Source organism: Zea mays, chromosome 2 (assembly GCF_902167145.1).
Source record: "Zea mays cultivar B73 chromosome 2, Zm-B73-REFERENCE-NAM-5.0, whole genome shotgun sequence".
Taxonomy (NCBI): Eukaryota; Viridiplantae; Streptophyta; class Magnoliopsida; order Poales; family Poaceae; genus Zea; species Zea mays.
In genome coordinates this window covers 16,512,652-16,530,633 of record NC_050097.1, presented here as the reverse complement: position 1 = coordinate 16,530,633, position 17,982 = coordinate 16,512,652, and the positions used below count along the sequence as shown (strand labels likewise).

At 44.0% G+C, this 17,982-nt stretch overlaps 2 protein-coding genes across 2 annotated transcripts; both read right to left on the bottom strand.

The window, feature by feature from the left end:
* Positions 1–3,967: 3,967 nt before the first annotated feature.
* LOC100283711 (uncharacterized) lies at positions 3,968–6,641 on the bottom strand. The gene is made up of 4 exons (NM_001156610.3): positions 6,299–6,641; positions 6,120–6,184; positions 4,590–4,677; positions 3,968–4,510 (listed from the first exon to the last, which is right to left on the bottom strand). The coding sequence occupies exons 1-4, from the start codon at positions 6,495–6,497 to the stop codon at positions 4,401–4,403; spliced, it is 462 nt and encodes a 153-aa protein (NP_001150082.1). The 5' UTR covers positions 6,498–6,641; the 3' UTR covers positions 3,968–4,400.
* Positions 6,642–9,207: 2,566 nt separating this feature from the next.
* Positions 9,208–12,867, bottom strand: LOC103646045 (1-aminocyclopropane-1-carboxylate synthase). The gene is made up of 4 exons (XM_008670779.3): positions 12,512–12,867; positions 12,239–12,370; positions 11,898–12,058; positions 9,208–10,636 (listed from the first exon to the last, which is right to left on the bottom strand). The coding sequence occupies exons 1-4, from the start codon at positions 12,677–12,679 to the stop codon at positions 9,640–9,642; spliced, it is 1,458 nt and encodes a 485-aa protein (XP_008669001.1). The 5' UTR covers positions 12,680–12,867; the 3' UTR covers positions 9,208–9,639.
* Between the last annotated feature and the right edge of the window lie 5,115 nt (positions 12,868–17,982).

Below are 17,982 nucleotides of genomic sequence, written 5' to 3'. Positions count from 1 at the left end.
GAGCGTGGCCTTGACTTGCCATCTCTTAAAGTGCATACCATTAAACTTTTCTGGCTTCAGCGCGTCGGCAAAAGCAGCCATAGAAAAACTAGGAAATTGTCTACAATAAGGTTTTTGGATTGTTGAATAATTAGACAAATTCCAAATTAAATTCCGAATATAAATCATGACCAAATCAGAAGAACTGAAATAAAAGCCAAATCAGATGATGCGTACTGATTAGACTTACTGATTGTTGGCGCGCGCCAGGATCAGCTGGGTCGACGATGTCAGAAGATCACGAGCAGTCGCGTGAAGACGCTTCCCAAAAACCTTATTCGCCCTCTCCCGGTGCAGGATCTAGAAGACGAAGGGTTCCGGAGACCTGCTCTCCTGATCGCAGATGCACCTCTGCGGTCGGGACGAAGGGAACTAAAAAGCGGCTCAGCTATGAAGAGAGGCGAAAGGGAACTGGGATCTGGGGATGATTTGGAGGCTGGCTGCCGGGCTCCTTTTATAGGGTCGAGTCCGCGACCCCCCGTGCTTATCCGCCCACGAAAATCTCGCAATCAGTTGAGATTTTGTAGCGATCGGTTAGGATAAGCGTAACAGCCAAGAAACCAAAAAATCAAACGGCAAAAGGTAGCCGCGCCCCCGCAAGGCGAGGGGCCGGATTTCGGCGGACCATTCACGCGCATGTCGTGCGCCCGCGCCCTTCGCCCCGCCCCGGCCCGGCCCGGCCCGGCCCGGCCAGGCGAGGCGAGGCGAGCGAGCGCGCGCGCGCGTGTGGCTCTCCACACTCTCTCCTCTCATCCATGACTTGGTGAGTGAGTGTGGCTTCCATATTTAAGCTAGCTCTACTCCACAAGAGCTAGCAATATGGTGCTATTGGTTCCACCTATCCCTTTGCCATCCACTTATATGGGCTTTTGAGATTTTCCTGGAATTATTAGAAATTCTTAATTGGGCCAAGCCCATAAATCCTAACAGTCTCTAGCAGCATTCGTATCATAACTCTCTCACTTCATATTTCAAAACTTACTCTGCAAATAGTAAAGTCTATAGTACAAAACGATACTTTACACGACTATATACATGTTCTGTTGAGCATAACCTTTGACCTAGATCACGAGTCAGCCTATTATAAGTCGACCAAGTTGGCACTTGTGCATCTCCGACTAGCTTTCTACTGTTGTGTGGGAGGAAAACAGGGGCAGACCTAGATAGAGCCGAGTGAAGGCATCTTCGCTTATTTATGGGTTGTAAGTACTAGAGCCTAATTTTTCACCATAAAGTCCCCTGCTCAGACCAATATAGATGCCCTTGTTCTGGCAGTTTGGTACTCGTCCTTATAAGTATGGTGTATACCCTCGATCCTATTTTATTTTTGGCCCACCCCTTAGGCAAATATCAATCCTTTTATTTTTGTATATAATAAATCTACATCTTTTATAGTAAAATTAGGAAAATGGTGTCTGTATTATTGTTTCTCCAATCTTTTTATGTTTCTCTCACGCGAGAAGGAAACCGAGGAACATACATTCTACGTCTTAACCATGCCTCTATTGCTGACACGAGGGCTAGAAATGTGAATTTATAACTTATGACGACGTTGTTACCCAACACGTCATCAACACTCTAACTTAATGTCACCTGGCCTTGTCAAACTATCCTATGTGACATGCTTCATTTTGTGCGCTAAATCGATAAATATGTTATGTCATTCTTGATTCGCTCTAAACTCGTGGTTTAGATCTGTTTAATCTAGATTAAATTCTCGTGGTCAGATGTATAATACAAATTGGTTTCTATGTTTAGTTTCTTCTTGTAGTTTTATTGTGTTGAATGAGGTTGTAGTAGATGTTATTTTGATCTAGTTAGTTCATGAGGAAATAAAAAATAATGTGGTGATAACACATGTCACATGTTGGTGTGTCTCGTTTCGCGTGTCGCTGTTACTGTTAGTCACACCCACCAATAGGACACACAAATCCTAGCCATTGTGATGTCCTAGGGTAGCCGAAGCCCCCCTCAAGCCAACGACGGAGCGCCCGACATACCTCAACTGCGTCTATTACGTGACTGTTGATTGTATGGACATTTAGCGAGTGCTTCCTTTATACTATGAAAGTTACCCTCTTCTAGAGTAATTTTCTTACTTTTTATGTAGAATCAATTCCTATTTTTCCTGCTATAATTATTGCACCTAATTAAATTCTTACTAAATTTATTTAATAAATTCTTAGTGCATATTTAAGTTGTATATTCTATATTTTTTGTTGAAAATAATAAATAAAATAATTCATGTTCACAATAAATTTTACATATAACCATTTAAATTACCGCTATAAACGATTGACGTGCCTAATTAACTTGAAGTTAATTTTGCATGATAAATTATGGCTGAAGGCAACATAATTGACTCCATGGACTTTGCGTTGAATAGCAAGAACTACTTAACCTAGGCTAACGACTACCGGTTTCATGTAGAGATGGTGCAACTAGGAAAAGTGATTATTTCGTTGAGATTAAATGACACTAGCCTATAGCTTCATGAGAAGGTGAAATCTACCATATTTCTTATGTGCCACATTCACACATACATGAAGATGGAGTATCTAGATATGAAGACCCTCTCATACTATGGATGAACCTACACGAGTTGTTTTATTATGCATAAGCATGTGATGCTTTCACGGGCGCTACAAGAAAAGGTCAATCTCTACTTCCTTGACTTAAAGACAATGAAGGCTTATAGCACTATAATCCATCGTCTTGTCGCTGAGGTATACTTCAATGGTTAGATAGTCACAAACCTATAAATAACTAAGAAAACTCTCCAAACCTTGCACCCCACAAACATGATGCACTTAACAGTAGTTCCACATTACTAATTGCATGAAGTATCGTGACCTTGTCAATATGTGGCATAGCACTGAGGCTCAAAACGAACTCCTAATGTAGATTACTAATAGAGCCATACTAGTGCTCCAATTGTTCTAAAACACACACTAACTTCCAATCTTAATGGAAGAGCAGCCCTTCTAGGCAAAGAGGTCATAAGCGTCACAACAATCAAGACCCAAGACAGAAGAATTTCAAAAAATCATTGTAGAATGGCAGTAGTAGCAGTAGTGGCAATGACAATAACAATGAAATGAAAATTGTTCCTAGGCTGCCCTTGTTTCAAACCCTAGTCCACCACTGCGTGTAGTGGAAGAGGCGGTGGCGGGTTCAGTTCCATGTTGTTAAGGATTATAGAGGGGGATGGGGGGATGACAACGTTGGTGGGTTGTGAGCGACGATTGAGATGGCGGGGCATCATTGAGTGGGCGGTGAGAGAAATCCAGTTGAATGGAGTCAGTGATGATGGCAATGAATCTTTAATGAGGTGCTCGATTGAGATTAGGGAAGGGTGTTGAAGGTGTGCGAGCGGGTAGGTTGTCTGTGACCTAGAGTGGTGGTCGAGCTAGGAGAGGGGAAACAAAGATAAACATAGAGATAGTGAAGAAGAAGACATGACGGAAAGAAGAAAACATGTGCCACTACTATGCAAGGAAGTCATCAGGAGCAATCAATAAAACTTTATGTAGATTATTGTTATATTCTTGTTCTACTAATGCTGCCTTTTTTCATCCGTGTTTGGCCTGTTTGCGTCCATTGCTACCTAACCCTGCGTATTTTGAGCCTAGCGTGGCCCGAACCTAACGAGTTTTGACCTGCCCATGTAGGTAGTGTTTGGTTGCAGAATTAGATAGAATCGAGTCACTCCGTTCTAGTATATAGCATGTTTGGTTTGAATCTATATGGGACAGAGTCGATCCAAAAGTGCAATATTCCCCCAATATGTTGGATCTTTGGCCCCCACAAAAATGAACAAAATTGTGTGCTCGCGAGTACAACACTCATCTCCTCGTTCCTATCAGCAGCCTCTTCTATCGTCCTTCTTCACCGTGGAACCAAACAAAAAAATAGAAAGGCTCCATTCTGACTGCCAAATATATAGACCAGTGCACATGATAGTCGTTGCGGGATTCATGTCCATCCTCCAACAGTCCAACGCCAACAAAATATATGTACATGTACCCTGTCGAGCTGCCCGTGGAAATAGCAAGCCAACAAAACGTTCTTGTACTCTGCACCGACGATCGTCCTAGGCAACAACAGGCCGGCCCTATTCATTCATCCGCCAACACTCGGCCCACGTAAAACGATGCAATCAGCACACTGGCCACTGAAAAGCTTGAACATCATTATCATTGGCAAACCAATAACACTAGATGCTCTCTGTTACAACTGCAACGAAAGGAAGGTGCACCGACAGTATCCAAAGTTCTACATCTACGACTACAACCCAACAGAGCAAGCCTTCAAGGAAGCTTCAGATGATACGCACTCTTCAGCTACTGAATCAAATTGGCTTACACCTTGTCTTGCAGGTAAGCAGAGTAAAAGACGCCCAAGGCACCAAGAGAAAGGGCTAGAAGAAGGCCAGATGGCACCAGCTTCCGGCTGTTATACAACCTGATACCTGAAAAGGCGAGGAGGGGCTGGATGGTTTGACTTATCTGGGTCTCATGGGAACTGAAGCACAAAAATGCGGAACATACCAAACACGCAGGCAAATAGAAAGGCAGATCCAAATCCAACAGCATCACCTGCTGCCATCGTCTCAGGCGACTGCATCAGATAATAGGCCTGCAAAAAAGATGTTAACCATATGATCTCGCTAAAATTATCGATGAAATGTAGTTGGCATCTGGTTACAAACAGAAGAGACTAGGGTTATCGGTTCTGAGATTCTCGATGACATAAATAAGCTCATGGTTTCAGCTATTTACATAAAACTGGAAACATGAACGTGCATTGGTCTGAAGGTAAAAGTTTTTTGAAACCCAAAGATAAATTCAACAAGCTCATTGATTTGCCAAGGGTATATATTTCTCAATCATAATATCTCATAAAGGGTTCACAGTTTTTCTTTCTTTAGTCCAGAAGTCGGGTAGAAACACTCCAAAAGAAAGTCAAAGGATGTCCTTGGTATTCCGTTACAACTATAACTGGAATAAATGGTGAAAAATGCCTACGAGCTGATTCAACATTGCATTTCGAGTAGTAGTATTGCAAGAAGAATGAAAATTCCAATGGTTTTTTTTTGTAAACTTGATCCCATATTTCAACAAGCATCAGAGTCCTAATCTGTATGAACAAACCTGGCAACATATTTCCACAATAATCCAGGTTCCTGTTCCAAAAGAATGATGCGGCATCTAGAAAACTATCTATTGTTATTAAGATTCAACATTAGTGGTTCTTTGGAAATCTCTTCCTAAGAAAAAGTGAAAACAAAAACAGGCCTCATTGTTCTGTTTTCCATGATCAATTTGGTGTAGTATTGCGAATTGAATGATGATGATGATGATAGTTCACTGCAAAGTAACAATTCCCATTATGTTTCACAAAATCCATCGCATAGCTCCATCAGGCATCAGAGTCCTTATTTGTAACAACAGGCGAATTTTAAACTCCACAATACATTTCTACAAGAATCCTGGTTACTGGCTACGGTTCCACAGGGAATATTGCTATCTGGAAAACTGCCTACTGTTAAGATTAGATATAGTTGTTTGGGATTCTCTACCTAAGAATAAAAATAGGGACTGCTCCTTATTCCTCGTGCCATGACCAGGCAAAAGATAAAATAAAACGAGAGGAAAATTCTTCTAGTGTTTATTCGAGTGCAGCTGTTATGTCATAGATTTCCTGAACCCATATGCGCAAAGGAATATCCCAAAGAAAGACAAGGAGAATACGACCATTTGCCCCTCGAATAAACAAGAGGGCTTGGAAGTCCTTTGCAGCACCTAGCAATTAAACTCTACCGGGGACTTGAACAACTCTGGTCCAACCGAAGACTTCAAACTCCAGTGCTTCCAACCAACCCAGAACCAAATTCAAAATCCTGTTTGCAATTTGGTCTAAGCATGTTGCCATAGCCAACTCAGAATAACAGTCGTAGCAGTAACCATGACACGATGACAAGGCATTCCATATCTAATCTGCAAAGTGCACTATTCTAATCTAAACAAACGAAAAAGGCAGTGCTTGGGAAATCTAGATAACATTCGAGTTTCACTCACAGCGCCCATGAGCGCAGCTCCAGCCAGCCCCCCGTAGATGGAGCCTTTACTCCCCGACCTTGCATCTGAACACCAGAAAAGAAGAAACTCAGTGGTCAAGGAATAAAGTCGTAATCAACCCGACAGGCCACAGCAGCCACACTAGCAAATGCACCGGGGACTGGGAACGCGTGTAGTACATGCGAAGGCGCCGCCGCCCAGGAGGAGGACGCCGTAGGCGGCTGAGGCGGCCGGGGCAATCTCGGACACCGCGTCGCAGCGGAACAGAGCGTGACGGCGGGGGTGGAGGCGCAGGCGGTTAATGGGGAGGCGAGGCGGCGGCCGGAACGAAAGGAGAGGGGCGGAGAACGCGGAAGAGGTGGTCATCAGCGCCAGCATGCGGATTCCGGTGGTCGTTGTCAGTGGCCTGAGTCAGGGACGACCGGACGAGTGGTGTGTGGTGCGGTGGTGCCTGGCGGTCTGTCTATCGCTATCCGGTATCCCACGTTAGTCTGCCGACGACGATCGACGGCTGCTTCAGTTAAGATTTGCGGTGGGAGAACAAAATCTTGTTTTTATCTTGTTTTTATTGTTTGCTTCAGTTAAGATTTGCTTCAGTTAAGATTTCGTGTCTGTTAAAAGGGATTCATCCTTTTCATCTTGTTTTTATTGTTGTGCACATTTCATTGGTTTTGCACGCTCCAACAGAGCTTGGCACGTCCCTTCAAACACTGGAATTCGAGCAGCTCCAATAGTTATGTATAAATATAACTTGAATTTAACAAGTTCTTAGATAAATATAGTAAACAAAGACTATCATCAGTTTTTTAAGGTATTGGTAAATGGTTGCTAAAGGGTGTTTAGTTTGTAGAACTAATTTTTAGTCTCCATTATATTTTATCTTAGTTCCTAAATTACCAATTACGGAAATATAATTTTAGTTTCCGTATTTAATAATTTGGATACTAAAATATAATAAAATGGAGTGACTAAAGATTAGTCCTTAGAAATGAAATACCCCCTAAATGTAGGAAGAAAATAAGGTTAGGTAAAAAGCAGCTAAATTTAGAAAGTTTATTTAGAAAGTTGTTGGGTAGCACCGGACTGTCCGGTGCACCCTAGACCAACCCTATTTTGACTCTTTTGAGCCAAACTTTTCCACCTCTTCTTGACTCTTGTTAGGAGGATTCCTAGCACTTATACAAACATAGTTAGCAACTAAAATAATTGACTAAATGGTAGAACCATATCTTTCTCACTTATTTTCACAAGGATTTGCAATATGTTGACTAGTAAGCCTAAAAGTCACGTTTCTTGCACAAAGGAGTTAGTAGCCAAACAAAGGTGCAAGAAATATAGTATAATGTATGTGCAACTTATTCAATTACTTAAACCTCGTATTTTTGTAGCTTTACCCAAAGTTGCACCTTTGACCTTCCAATTCAACTTATTTGGACTTATTGTCTTCAATTTGCTTTCTCTAAACCTGTGCTCATACTTATATAAATAGTGTAAGTCCAAATTGGTGTATTGAGCATTTAATTAATCACCAAAACCAATAGAAATGGCCAATGACACATTTCAAGGGGCTAAATTTGAGCCCATGATATCGTATGTTTGAATACTATTTAGAGGTATTAAATATAGTTTAGTTACAAAACCAATTATATAGATAAGGATTAAATGGTAAGATGGGTATTTTAAGTCTAATTAATCCATAATTAGATCATGTGATGCTACAATAGATATTTGTTAATTGTGGGTTAATTTGGCTTAATTTTTTTGTCCCAACATTTAGTCTTTAGTTATGTAATTAGTTTTATAATTAGACTATATTTAATATTTATAATAGGTATTAAACGTCCAACGTGTCACTAGAACCAAACACCTCTAAGAATTTCATTTCGATTAATGGTATATTGTCCCGTTGCAAAAAAAAAGCAAGTCGCTTTACTTTTACGTCTCATTTGGATCCTTAGAATTGAATTCCATTATAACAATAGTAATTTAAGCAAAAACAATTAAACTAATATGGTTTTATATAAAATATATTCTTAATTACTAATATGTGAGAGATACTTATGTGCTATATTTTTTACTATAGACGAGTGAACCGAAAAAACGTCTTTATTTGAGATGACATTATATTTGATCTTTATAAAGTGGTGGAATGTCAAATTCCAAACCAAATAAACTACTTTATTAAGTAAATTCTAATTTGTCTAAAATAAATATATCTTAACATCCTGTTATCTAAAATCATATTTTCATAACCGGCAACGGAACCTGCATAATTATTGTTTATCCGTTTATGTGCAAATATATGCTTCGATTTTTATGCAACTTAGATTGCACTCTTCTCATCCTTTTTTTACTACCACGTCCTACAATAAAAACCAATGGTTTACACTTCCACTACATTAGCATTTGCTACCACGGGCAATCTAAGGTCTACATATCTCTTCGTCGATTGGTTGACGCCATCGTCCCTGATACACAGTGGCGTAATTAGGATTTGTTGATGTCCTAAACGGACTTATGAGAAAAGCACAGTGAAAATCATAATTCAAAGTTACATGACAACATAACATAGATAACATACAAAGAATGTCACTGTAAAACATTTTTTTGTTCATCAATTGTTTTAAGTCTAGATATAAAATAAAAACCAGAAACATATGTTAAACACTTGAAAGATACAACAAAAATAATGTAAATTAAGATTTAGAATAAAGAACTATATAAATATTATTAGGACGAAGTAGATCACTCATATGATTTATTATATTTTAAGAAAGATTAAAAAAAGGCTATGACACAAGTGGCATGAGACCATCTCGAGCGGATCTTCTGTTTCATCACTTATTTCAATCTCCACTTTATAAATAGTGTAATTTAGTGTTCCGTGTCCTCTATTTTACACTATCCATCCAAAACAGACCCAGTACATATGTGCCTATGTGGGAAAATTTTACAAGTACTAACCAATGGTCGACATCATTCAGCCTTTTTCCCCTTGCGAGAAACTAGTTTGAAGAAGAGGCAAATGTGGCCAGCACAGCATGAAAAAATAGATATCTTGCAGGAGTAACTCGAAATACATAGATTATTAATTCAATACCTATGTGGTATTTTTATTCACCCTTCTGGTACAGCTTCTGTTCTTAACTTTCGTCAGTGGTTTACAATAACAATTGATCGGGAGGACTAAATTGCCATTTCCCATCGTTATTCTACCATACTTTATACCAACGTCAAAACAAACCATACACGCGAATTTCGCAAAAAAAAATAGAGAGAGATTTACACGAAAGTATCGAGGACAAATGCGTCCTGCTTGCGTGCTTTTGACTAGCTGCTTACCGATACCTGCTGACGCCTGTACAACGTCAAACTAGTTACGTACTACGCCCACTCTTGTCTAGATAGTCTTTTGTCAACCATCCCATAGACTTGATTGCAGTCACGTGAATGGGAAAAAAAGGTGTACGTACGGATGTACGGGCACACCCTACAGCCAGTCTTGCCGGATGCTCGGTGACTAGCTGGCGTGAACCATCGGGGACTGCGGCGACAGCAACGCCATGGGGCTGGAGATGGGGAGGTGCGAAGCGGTGGCGCCTCCCCGGCGCGGCAAGCTGAGGCGCATGGGCCGCGTGGCCGCCCAGCGCTCGGCCTTGGCCTTGTGCTGGTGCTGGCGCACGAAGCGGCGGATCCTGTCGAGCGCGACCTCCATGGTCTCGTCGTCCATGTTAGCGTGGCAGACGCGGAACCAGCCGGGCTCGTTGCAGTGGAACGACGTGCCGGGCGACACGTTGAGCTTCACCTTGTGTACGATGACCCGCCACAGCTCCAGCTCCGCGTCGTGCGTCTTGTCCCGGAGCATGCCCCGCAGGTCCATCCACGAGAAGAGCCCCGCGTTGCCGGGCAGGCACGCGATGCCGACCTCGCGGAGTCCCGCGACGAAGCGGTCGTGGCGCGCCGCCAGCCGCCGCGCGCTCTCCGCGAGGAAGCGGGCCATGAACTCCGCGTCCGACAGCATCTTCGCCAGGAAGTGCTGCGTCTGCGAGGAGACGAGGCCGAAGCTGGACATCTTGCGCGCGCAGGCCACGACGTCGTCGTTGTACGAGTAGACGATGCCGACGCGGAAGCCCGGGAGGCCGAAGTCCTTGGAGAGGCTGTACGCGATGTGGATGAGGTCCCTGTTGCAGCCCGGGACGTCGCGCTCGATGACCTCGGCGATGCTCACGAAGTCCGGCTTGGCGAAGACGGAGCCCGCGTAGATCTCGTCGCAGATGAGGTGGACACGGTGCTCCGTGGCGAACCTGGCGAGCATCGCCAGCGTGGCGCGGTCCATGGTGGTGCCCAGCGGGTTGGAGGGGTTGGTGATGAGGACGCCCTTGACGCGGACGCCCTGCCTCCGCGCGCCGTCGTAGGCCGACACGAGCGCCTCCCGTGTGAGGGTGAAGTTGTTTGAGCTGTGGCATTCGATGGGCAGCAGCTTCACGCCTGACCTCCAGCAACAGTCACGGTCGAAACTGTGTGAACAATGAAAAGCGTGTCATATATCAGGGGCTCAGGGCTGGCGAGAATGAGTACTGCAGGCGTGCCGTACGGAAAATTATTTTAATCCTGGATACAAATAATCTCTTTTACAACTTCACACATCCATCAACTGATAATCTATATAAATAGAAGAAAAACAAATTACTTAAGGATTAAGTTGCAAATTTTAATCTGTTTTTTGTGGGGCCGCTACATGTGGTGGATATGAAGAGCTGTAAAATACGGTGTGCAGAATTTTTTTCCCGTGCCGTACGTCGTACGTGCATGCATATGCTTACGTTGCTGTGCGGGACCTACAGGCACGTTCAGTTGGTTGGTCAACGATGCAAACGTGCGTGGAAATTAAAGTCGCATGGAAACAGACCGTGTATGAACAACGTGCATGGTTTTCCTTACGTGACTAGATTGCGTTGCCCACTTGACGACAATCATCCATGCGACTAACAAGGTCTATTGTACTGTATTATGTTGATTTGACTGTGGGGGAGGAGGGTGCTACTTACTTTTAGAGGTTCGTGATCGAGGTAAGGGGGTGTTTAGTTTATACTTTAGTCCCTACATTTTATTTCATTTTAGTTCTAAAATTGTCAAATATAGAAACTAAAACTCTATTTTGGTTTTTATATTTGACAATTTATATACTAAAATGGAATAAAATGAAGGGACTAAACATTAGTCCCTAGAAACCAAACACCCCCTAAATTTTGAAACGTTACCCAAACAAGGAAAGATGGCGAGGGGCTACAATTGGCTATTATTTGTTGTCTTGTTGACATCACACTCGAATTAGGTCCTGTTTGGTTCCCTTAGTCACTAGACTAAATTTTAGTGACTAAAGTTTAGTCGCTAAAGTATCCCGTTTGGTTCCAGTGACTAAACCGGACTAAAGGGCATTAATTGCTGTGAATAATGATTATTTTATCCCTATTAATTAATAGATGTTTGCTATAAGAAGAAAGTGGAGAGGACAAATAAGGTAAAAATACTACTTTAGTCCCTTTTAGTCAGCCTCTTAGTGACTAAAGAACTAAAATTTAGTCACTTCACTTTAGTCACCATGTTTACTTCTTTAGAGACTAAAAGTGACTAAATATTAGTCACTAAACTTTAGTCACCTCAAACCAAACAGGGCCTTAGCTCTGCCTTTCCCTGCTCTTACCCTCTTACCAACTTTCGTGTCAACGGGTGACTAATTTTGGTACAAGTACAAGGATGACGTTGGTCGAGACATACGCTGGGTAGTATGGCGTCGGCACGAGGTAGGCGTCGCCCGGGTCAGCGAGGCAGAAGGCGAGAGTGTCCTGCGCGCCGGTGGCGCCTCCGCACATGACGACGCGGTCGGGGTCGAACGTCACCTTCCCGGCCCTCACCTGGCCCATGAACTTGGCCATCGCCTGCAACAATCAAAACGTCATGGATGATCTGTCAGGAAGGCGGCTGCTAGTGCTAGCTAACCGCCGGCCGGCTGGCCGGTAGCTGCTCCGTCGTTTTCGCAGTCGCCATTAGAGAGCAGCAAACCTAATCAATGATTCTGGCGTTTCCTTAGCCGAGCTGTTAGTTAACTTAATTAATACCTCTCTGAACTCCGGCAGGCCGTGGTAGTCCTGGAAGTTGGCTATCCTCCTGAACTGCGACGCTCCCTGCGCCGTGCAGATGGACGCCTCCGGGTGCTCCATGCTCCATTGCTCGATCAGGTCCAGGGACAGCTGCAAAACACGCCCCGGCCGGTGGTTTAATTACATGAGCATTCCATCGACAGCAGGCCCATCTGGATGACGCCGTCGCGGTTGTTGCGCAGGTCGAAAGGGTGTAGCTGTAGCTGCATGCGGCAGGGCTACGTCACGTACTTGGTTCTCGGCGAGGCCCATCTGGATGACGCCGTCGCGGTTGTGGCGCAGGTCGAAAGGGTCCATGTCGTAGGCCTTCCACCCGTCGAAGTAGGACGAGTTCTCGCCGTGGCCATCGCCGGAGGCGATCCTGGATAGGAGCTGCTCGGCACTGCTACCACCGGCCATTTTGACGTCGTCGGCGAAAGCCCGGCGGCCGCGTTGAGCTACGACAGAGCTTAAATTAGCACGCGTTCAGGCGGCGCTGTGCCAACGCGAGCTGCAGCTGCAGGCTGTGGTTGGGCTGCTGGAGAGGCTAGCTAGGGAGGAGAGCTTGCAATTTGCAGCTTCTGGTGAAATGATGGCTCCCGAGGTTGGGACGCGCGCCACCTTTATAAGATCAGCCGCGTCCATGCGCGTGGGCGTGGCTGCTGGAAACTTCCATGAAACGCAGCGCAGAGGGTGTTGAATGCGAACGCGACCGGGGGAGACATGTGGGGGCCTCGCTGACCTTTTCAACGTTTTTCGCCCTGTACTCAGTACTATCACCCTCCTATAATCGCCGAGCGGAATTTGGATTATGTATCTAGGATGCTCGGTCGAACTAGCGAGCCTGACGACGTTCTGCAATAGTCGACAGGCACTTAACCGCCTCCATCTCTGAGAGGGTGGCGGGGGCGACGGAACGGACAAGCGAATGATGGTGGTAAGAGCCAGGTAGCCGCCGCCGGCCGTGGCGCGCGGCGTCGATTCTACGTCTAACGGCGGCTTTGTGGGATAATTAATGGGTTTTGGACCCGCACTGAGCTTGCGGGGTTTGCTAGCACGACCATTAGGAAGGATTCAACCTGAACCGCCGGCGCACCCCGGCTTGCCAGCAAATGGGTGGCGGTGTCATCCCGGTACGTGTCCTCCTCCGCGCTGTCAGTTCGTGTGAGCTAGTGTGCTGTCCTCGGGCTCGGGGGGACTAGCGGAGGACCATCTGGATCTGTCATCATGTCATAGTCAAAGCCGCCCCACCTATCGCAAATGTCAATTTGCCAACTGGCTCTCTAGTCTCTCCGAACGGCAGGACAGCTTTGCATGGCCAATGGCGCGCGAGATTGTCAGGCCGAGACAAATGGTGCCGATCTGGTCATATACGTACTGTGACAGATGGCCGGAGTTCACAGCAACAAGTCAAGGAGCCTAATGAATGCTCGATATTCTCGGTGTGCAGTCAACCTCTACATGGCGGCAATGCAATGCAAAAGTCCTAAAATTTGCCCTAGGAGTGACTGGCTGCTACTATAGCATTAAACAACTTGGCCACCAACAGCAACTACAGTCGCTTTGCCTTCAATTAACGCGTGGAACGAAGAACAGCTGTGCTACGTCGTGCGTGTGTGTATTGCCAGATCGGCGCTGTCCTGTTCGAAATCCATTGTACTAGACCTAGATGCAAATGAAGGTCCATTCACAGACAAATTTCGATACGGAGTTCTATACACGATTAAATTGGCTGCTCCAATGGTGTGGTAGTACGTAGCGTCCAGTCTCTGCTGGTTACTTTCTAGGAAAGTATGTTGTCAAATGCTGTACTACATTTATCAGTGTCAATGGTGGTGTTCGTTTTCAATGGGGGAAAAAATAGTCAATGGCGTTGAAAGCTTGTTGTAGAAACTACTATAATCATCGACTAAAAGCGGAGGAAAGGATAAGAACGCCAGAGAACGTAAGGCACCGACCGGTATGAAGTTTCAGCAAGCAGTTACAAAGTGATTCAATACATAGGAGCCCCTATAGTTATTTTTAGAGAGCACAAATCTAGCTTTTCTACACGTTATTTTAAAATAGTCTAACAAAATCCACTTTTTATCACGCCACATGCAAATAGGCAATGGCATGGAAAACTTGATATATGATGCGTTCATGCTATAACAATGATGACGTGTACTCCTTTATTATACCATTGACCCACCTCTTAAACTTTACTGACTAAACCTTAGTCACTTTCAGTTCTAAGCTAACAAGCATCATGACTAAACAAGACCTCTTAAATGGAAAATTTAGGAGCTAAAGTTTAGTTTCTTAAAGTTTAGGAGGGGGACTAAAGAAAACAAACACCCTCTAAAGTACGGATGCATGGACGCCCGTGCAAGGTTCGCCGTATCATTCAGCATTTTTTGTTGAATTTTCATGAACTTAATAGGCTTTATTTGACAGAATAAGGGGTTTTGGTTTCCTTCTCTCTGCTACTGATTTATCATTTTAAGGACCGATTAATCGATTGTATCAGTCGATTAATCGACTTCAAACCAAGAAATTTTAAATTTTAGTTTGGATTCGAATTCGACTGGTTTCTACCCGTTCTTCGCTAATTAATTGGGGTTTATTGTTTTTGGTGTGGCGACCGGTTTCTAGGTGCCGACCGGTTTGGTGAACCCTGGGCACGTGCACGCATGAGAATGCCAGCATCCTGGTTAAAGGAGGAGCTTTCTATGACGGATTGTTGTTGGGATTGTATTTGATTGGTTGTTGGATTAGTCCATGGGACTCACAGACTCAGGGCCTGTTTGTTTACCCCCAGATTATATAATCTGGATTAAATAATCCTAAGAGGCAAACAAACAGTCCAGCTTATTTACCTAGATTATATAATCTAACCCCTTGGATTATGATAATCCATAAGCAAGTGAGTAGGTGCTTATTTCAGATTATTTTTTCCCACTTCCCCACTACCCTTTCAAGTTTCCTAGAAATTACCCACCATTGCCATTATAATCCACCGAATCGTTTTTGCGCCTAGTACTAGTCAATTTGAGGATGAAGAAGGTGACATGAATGCCTTCCGTGATAATATTGCTAATGCAATATTTGCCAATGTCAATTGATTTTTTTTTTCATATATGAGTTTCAACCTAGTACAAATATAGAGGGCATTCTTGTCTTTCTCATACAAAAGAATCCTATTAACAACTCAAATAATCTGGGTAAACAAACAGGACTACCGAGATTATATAATCCAGATTATATAATCCAGATTATATAATCCTCCAAAAATAATCCAGATTATATAATCCATGGGGGTAAACAAACAGGCCTCAGTAAGGGGGTGTTTGGTTAGAGGGACTAAGGCCCCGTTTGGTTTAGGGTGACTAAAGTTTAGTGACTAAATTTTAGTCATTTTTAGTCCCTAAAGAAACAAACATGGTGACTAAAATAGGGTGACTAAACTTTAGTTCTTTAGTCACCAAGGAGTAACTAAAAGGGACTAAAATAATATTTTTACCTTATTTGCCCTCTGAACTTTCTTATTATAGCAAACATCCATTAATTAATAGGGGTAAAACAGTCATTATTCACATCAATTAATGCTCTTTAGTCCGTTTAGTCACTGGAACCAAACAGGGTACTTTAGCGACTAAACTTTAGTCACTAAAATTTAGTCTAGTGACTAAAGGAACCAAACAGGGCCTAAACATTAGTCTCTAGTTTTTTTTGTCTCATTTAGTCTTTTTTTTGCCAAACACTAGGACTAAAATAATTTGGTATTTAGTCCTTTACATATGTGCTAGAAGGGACTAAATCATATTAATTCCACATTTACCTTCATTTAGTTCAATTGTATTAATAGCAGGAGAATGTTAAATGCCATTTTAGTCTTCTTATGAGTCATTTAGTATATTCTTACTACTTTTAGCCCTTAAAACCAAACATGTTATGGACTAAACTTTAGCTCCATAACTAAACTTTAGTCCCTAGACTAAAGAAGCCTAAAGCTCTCTTTTAGATAATGTTTTAGCACCTGTGAGATCTTAAACCTAAATTAAAGCTACTACTCCCTCCGTCCCATTATAGATTTAGTATTCTAGATCTGATTTTTTCAGAGTCAGAGCTATTATGGAATAGACGAGTGACCTGAAATCGTGGTGCCCGATAAGAACCGGCCGGCTGGACGAGACCATACCAAACACCATTCATCTGGTGTCCGGTGCATGAGGCGGTGCAGGTCAGCAGGGATGGTCGGTGGTCGCCCGATATGTAGGGTACACTATAGGGGAAGGGATCCTCCGGTTGTATTGCGTGTCGTCGTGTCAGCATGCACCGGCGTTCACCTAGCAGCCCCATCACTCATCTCCATCACAGGGTTGGCGATGCTCGTTTCAACTGCACTACCTCTGCTGTCCCTGTCCGGCACCCGTTTCACCTGTTCCGCACGGCACAGTGCTTTGGCGGTCCACCGAAATAAACCGTGTGGTGGACTCTGGGCAGTCTCACGACTACAGACTGCAGCAGCGCGCAGGAACACGACGTGCTTTGTTGTTGGTCCGATCCGCAGCACCGCACATGCTGACATGCGTGGTCTCCAAGAAACTCGCGTTCAGCACGTCAGCCAGCCATGCGTATTGTGTGCTCCCTCCGCTCCGCGCCGAATGCAATTCTAGCACAAGGTATTATTTTAGCATTTTCATTTTGACCAATTATAAATAGAAACATTAATACTTATTATAATAAATTGATGTTATTAGATGACTATACTTTTATGTAAAAATGATTTAGAGTAAAAAAAAGTGCGAGCATCATTTGCTAGAAATTTCATCAAGCGCTAGCTAACCGATTTTTAAAACTTATATGTGGCGTATTTTTCTTTACATAGGAATGAGTAGTATGTTCGGTTAGTAACTGCTTCTCACGTCAACAGCTTCCCTGACCAATGCAAGTGTACTTCTCTGACCAATGCAAATGTACCTCGCCTTCGAAATCTTTGTGCTCGATCAGTTCAGCTGTAGTATATAGACACAGCCGGAGGGAACAAAGACTGAACGGGGATATATCAGTATATATGCCACGTGTACTGTGCGCGGCTACACAGACCACAAATCAGTACTCTCAGTGGAGTCAACACAGGCAACAGCTTTAGTTAGTGTCCAAGAATGCTTTTTGCGGTGGCCTGCTTTGACAAGGCAACGCGGCACTGGCAGACAGATACCATGCGCATGGCATGACCGCATGATATTGATAATTTGATATCACTGCATATGTGGGTGAAACGGCGACGGCCGGCAAGGCTGTAGATTCAAATCAACCAACCCGTTAGGTGCGCAGTTGTTTTTCCAGGACAGCCGAAAGGGCAAAGTGAGGAACAGTGGTAATTAAAGCTGGTGTCCAGATGCGTGCATGCATGGGTGTGTGTGACAAGGCTCCGACTCGATCCGACGCCGCGTTCAACTCCAGGGCCAGCCTGCAAGCACCACTGCTGCATATCAAAAACCCCACGCGCGCGTCTTATTCATCATGGATTGGCAAAACAGTCTTCCCTTGACAGTAGCCCGGCCCCGTCTTAATTTCTGTCCAGATGATCATTCTGTTCTGTCCTTTTTGCATGCAGCCTGCTGGCCGGGTACGTGGCGTTTCACAAGACGCTGGCCGAGACAGCGACCGCGGCGAGGTGACAAGAATGATCACGGTTCGGGCGCCGGTGGGCGGTGGCAAGCGACGTCGTCTCGGTC

Coding starts and splice junctions, on each gene's coding strand:
- LOC100283711 (NM_001156610.3), bottom strand. CDS start 6,497: ATGCTGGCGCTGATGACCACCTCTTCCGCGTTCTCCGCCCCTCTCCTT. Junction 4,678..6,119: donor GAGCTGCGCTCATGGGCGCT/GTGAGTGAAACT, acceptor TCTTTTTTGCAG/GCCTATTATCTGATGCAGTC. Junction 4,511..4,589: donor TCTATTTGCCTGCGTGTTTG/GTATGTTCCGCA, acceptor TCGCCTTTTCAG/GTATCAGGTTGTATAACAGC.
- LOC103646045 (XM_008670779.3), bottom strand. CDS start 12,679: ATGGCCGGTGGTAGCAGTGCCGAGCAGCTCCTATCCAGGATCGCCTCC. Junction 12,371..12,511: donor TGGGCCTCGCCGAGAACCAA/GTACGTGACGTA, acceptor CGTGTTTTGCAG/CTGTCCCTGGACCTGATCGA. Junction 12,059..12,238: donor GCCTGCCGGAGTTCAGAGAG/GTATTAATTAAG, acceptor TGATTGTTGCAG/GCGATGGCCAAGTTCATGGG.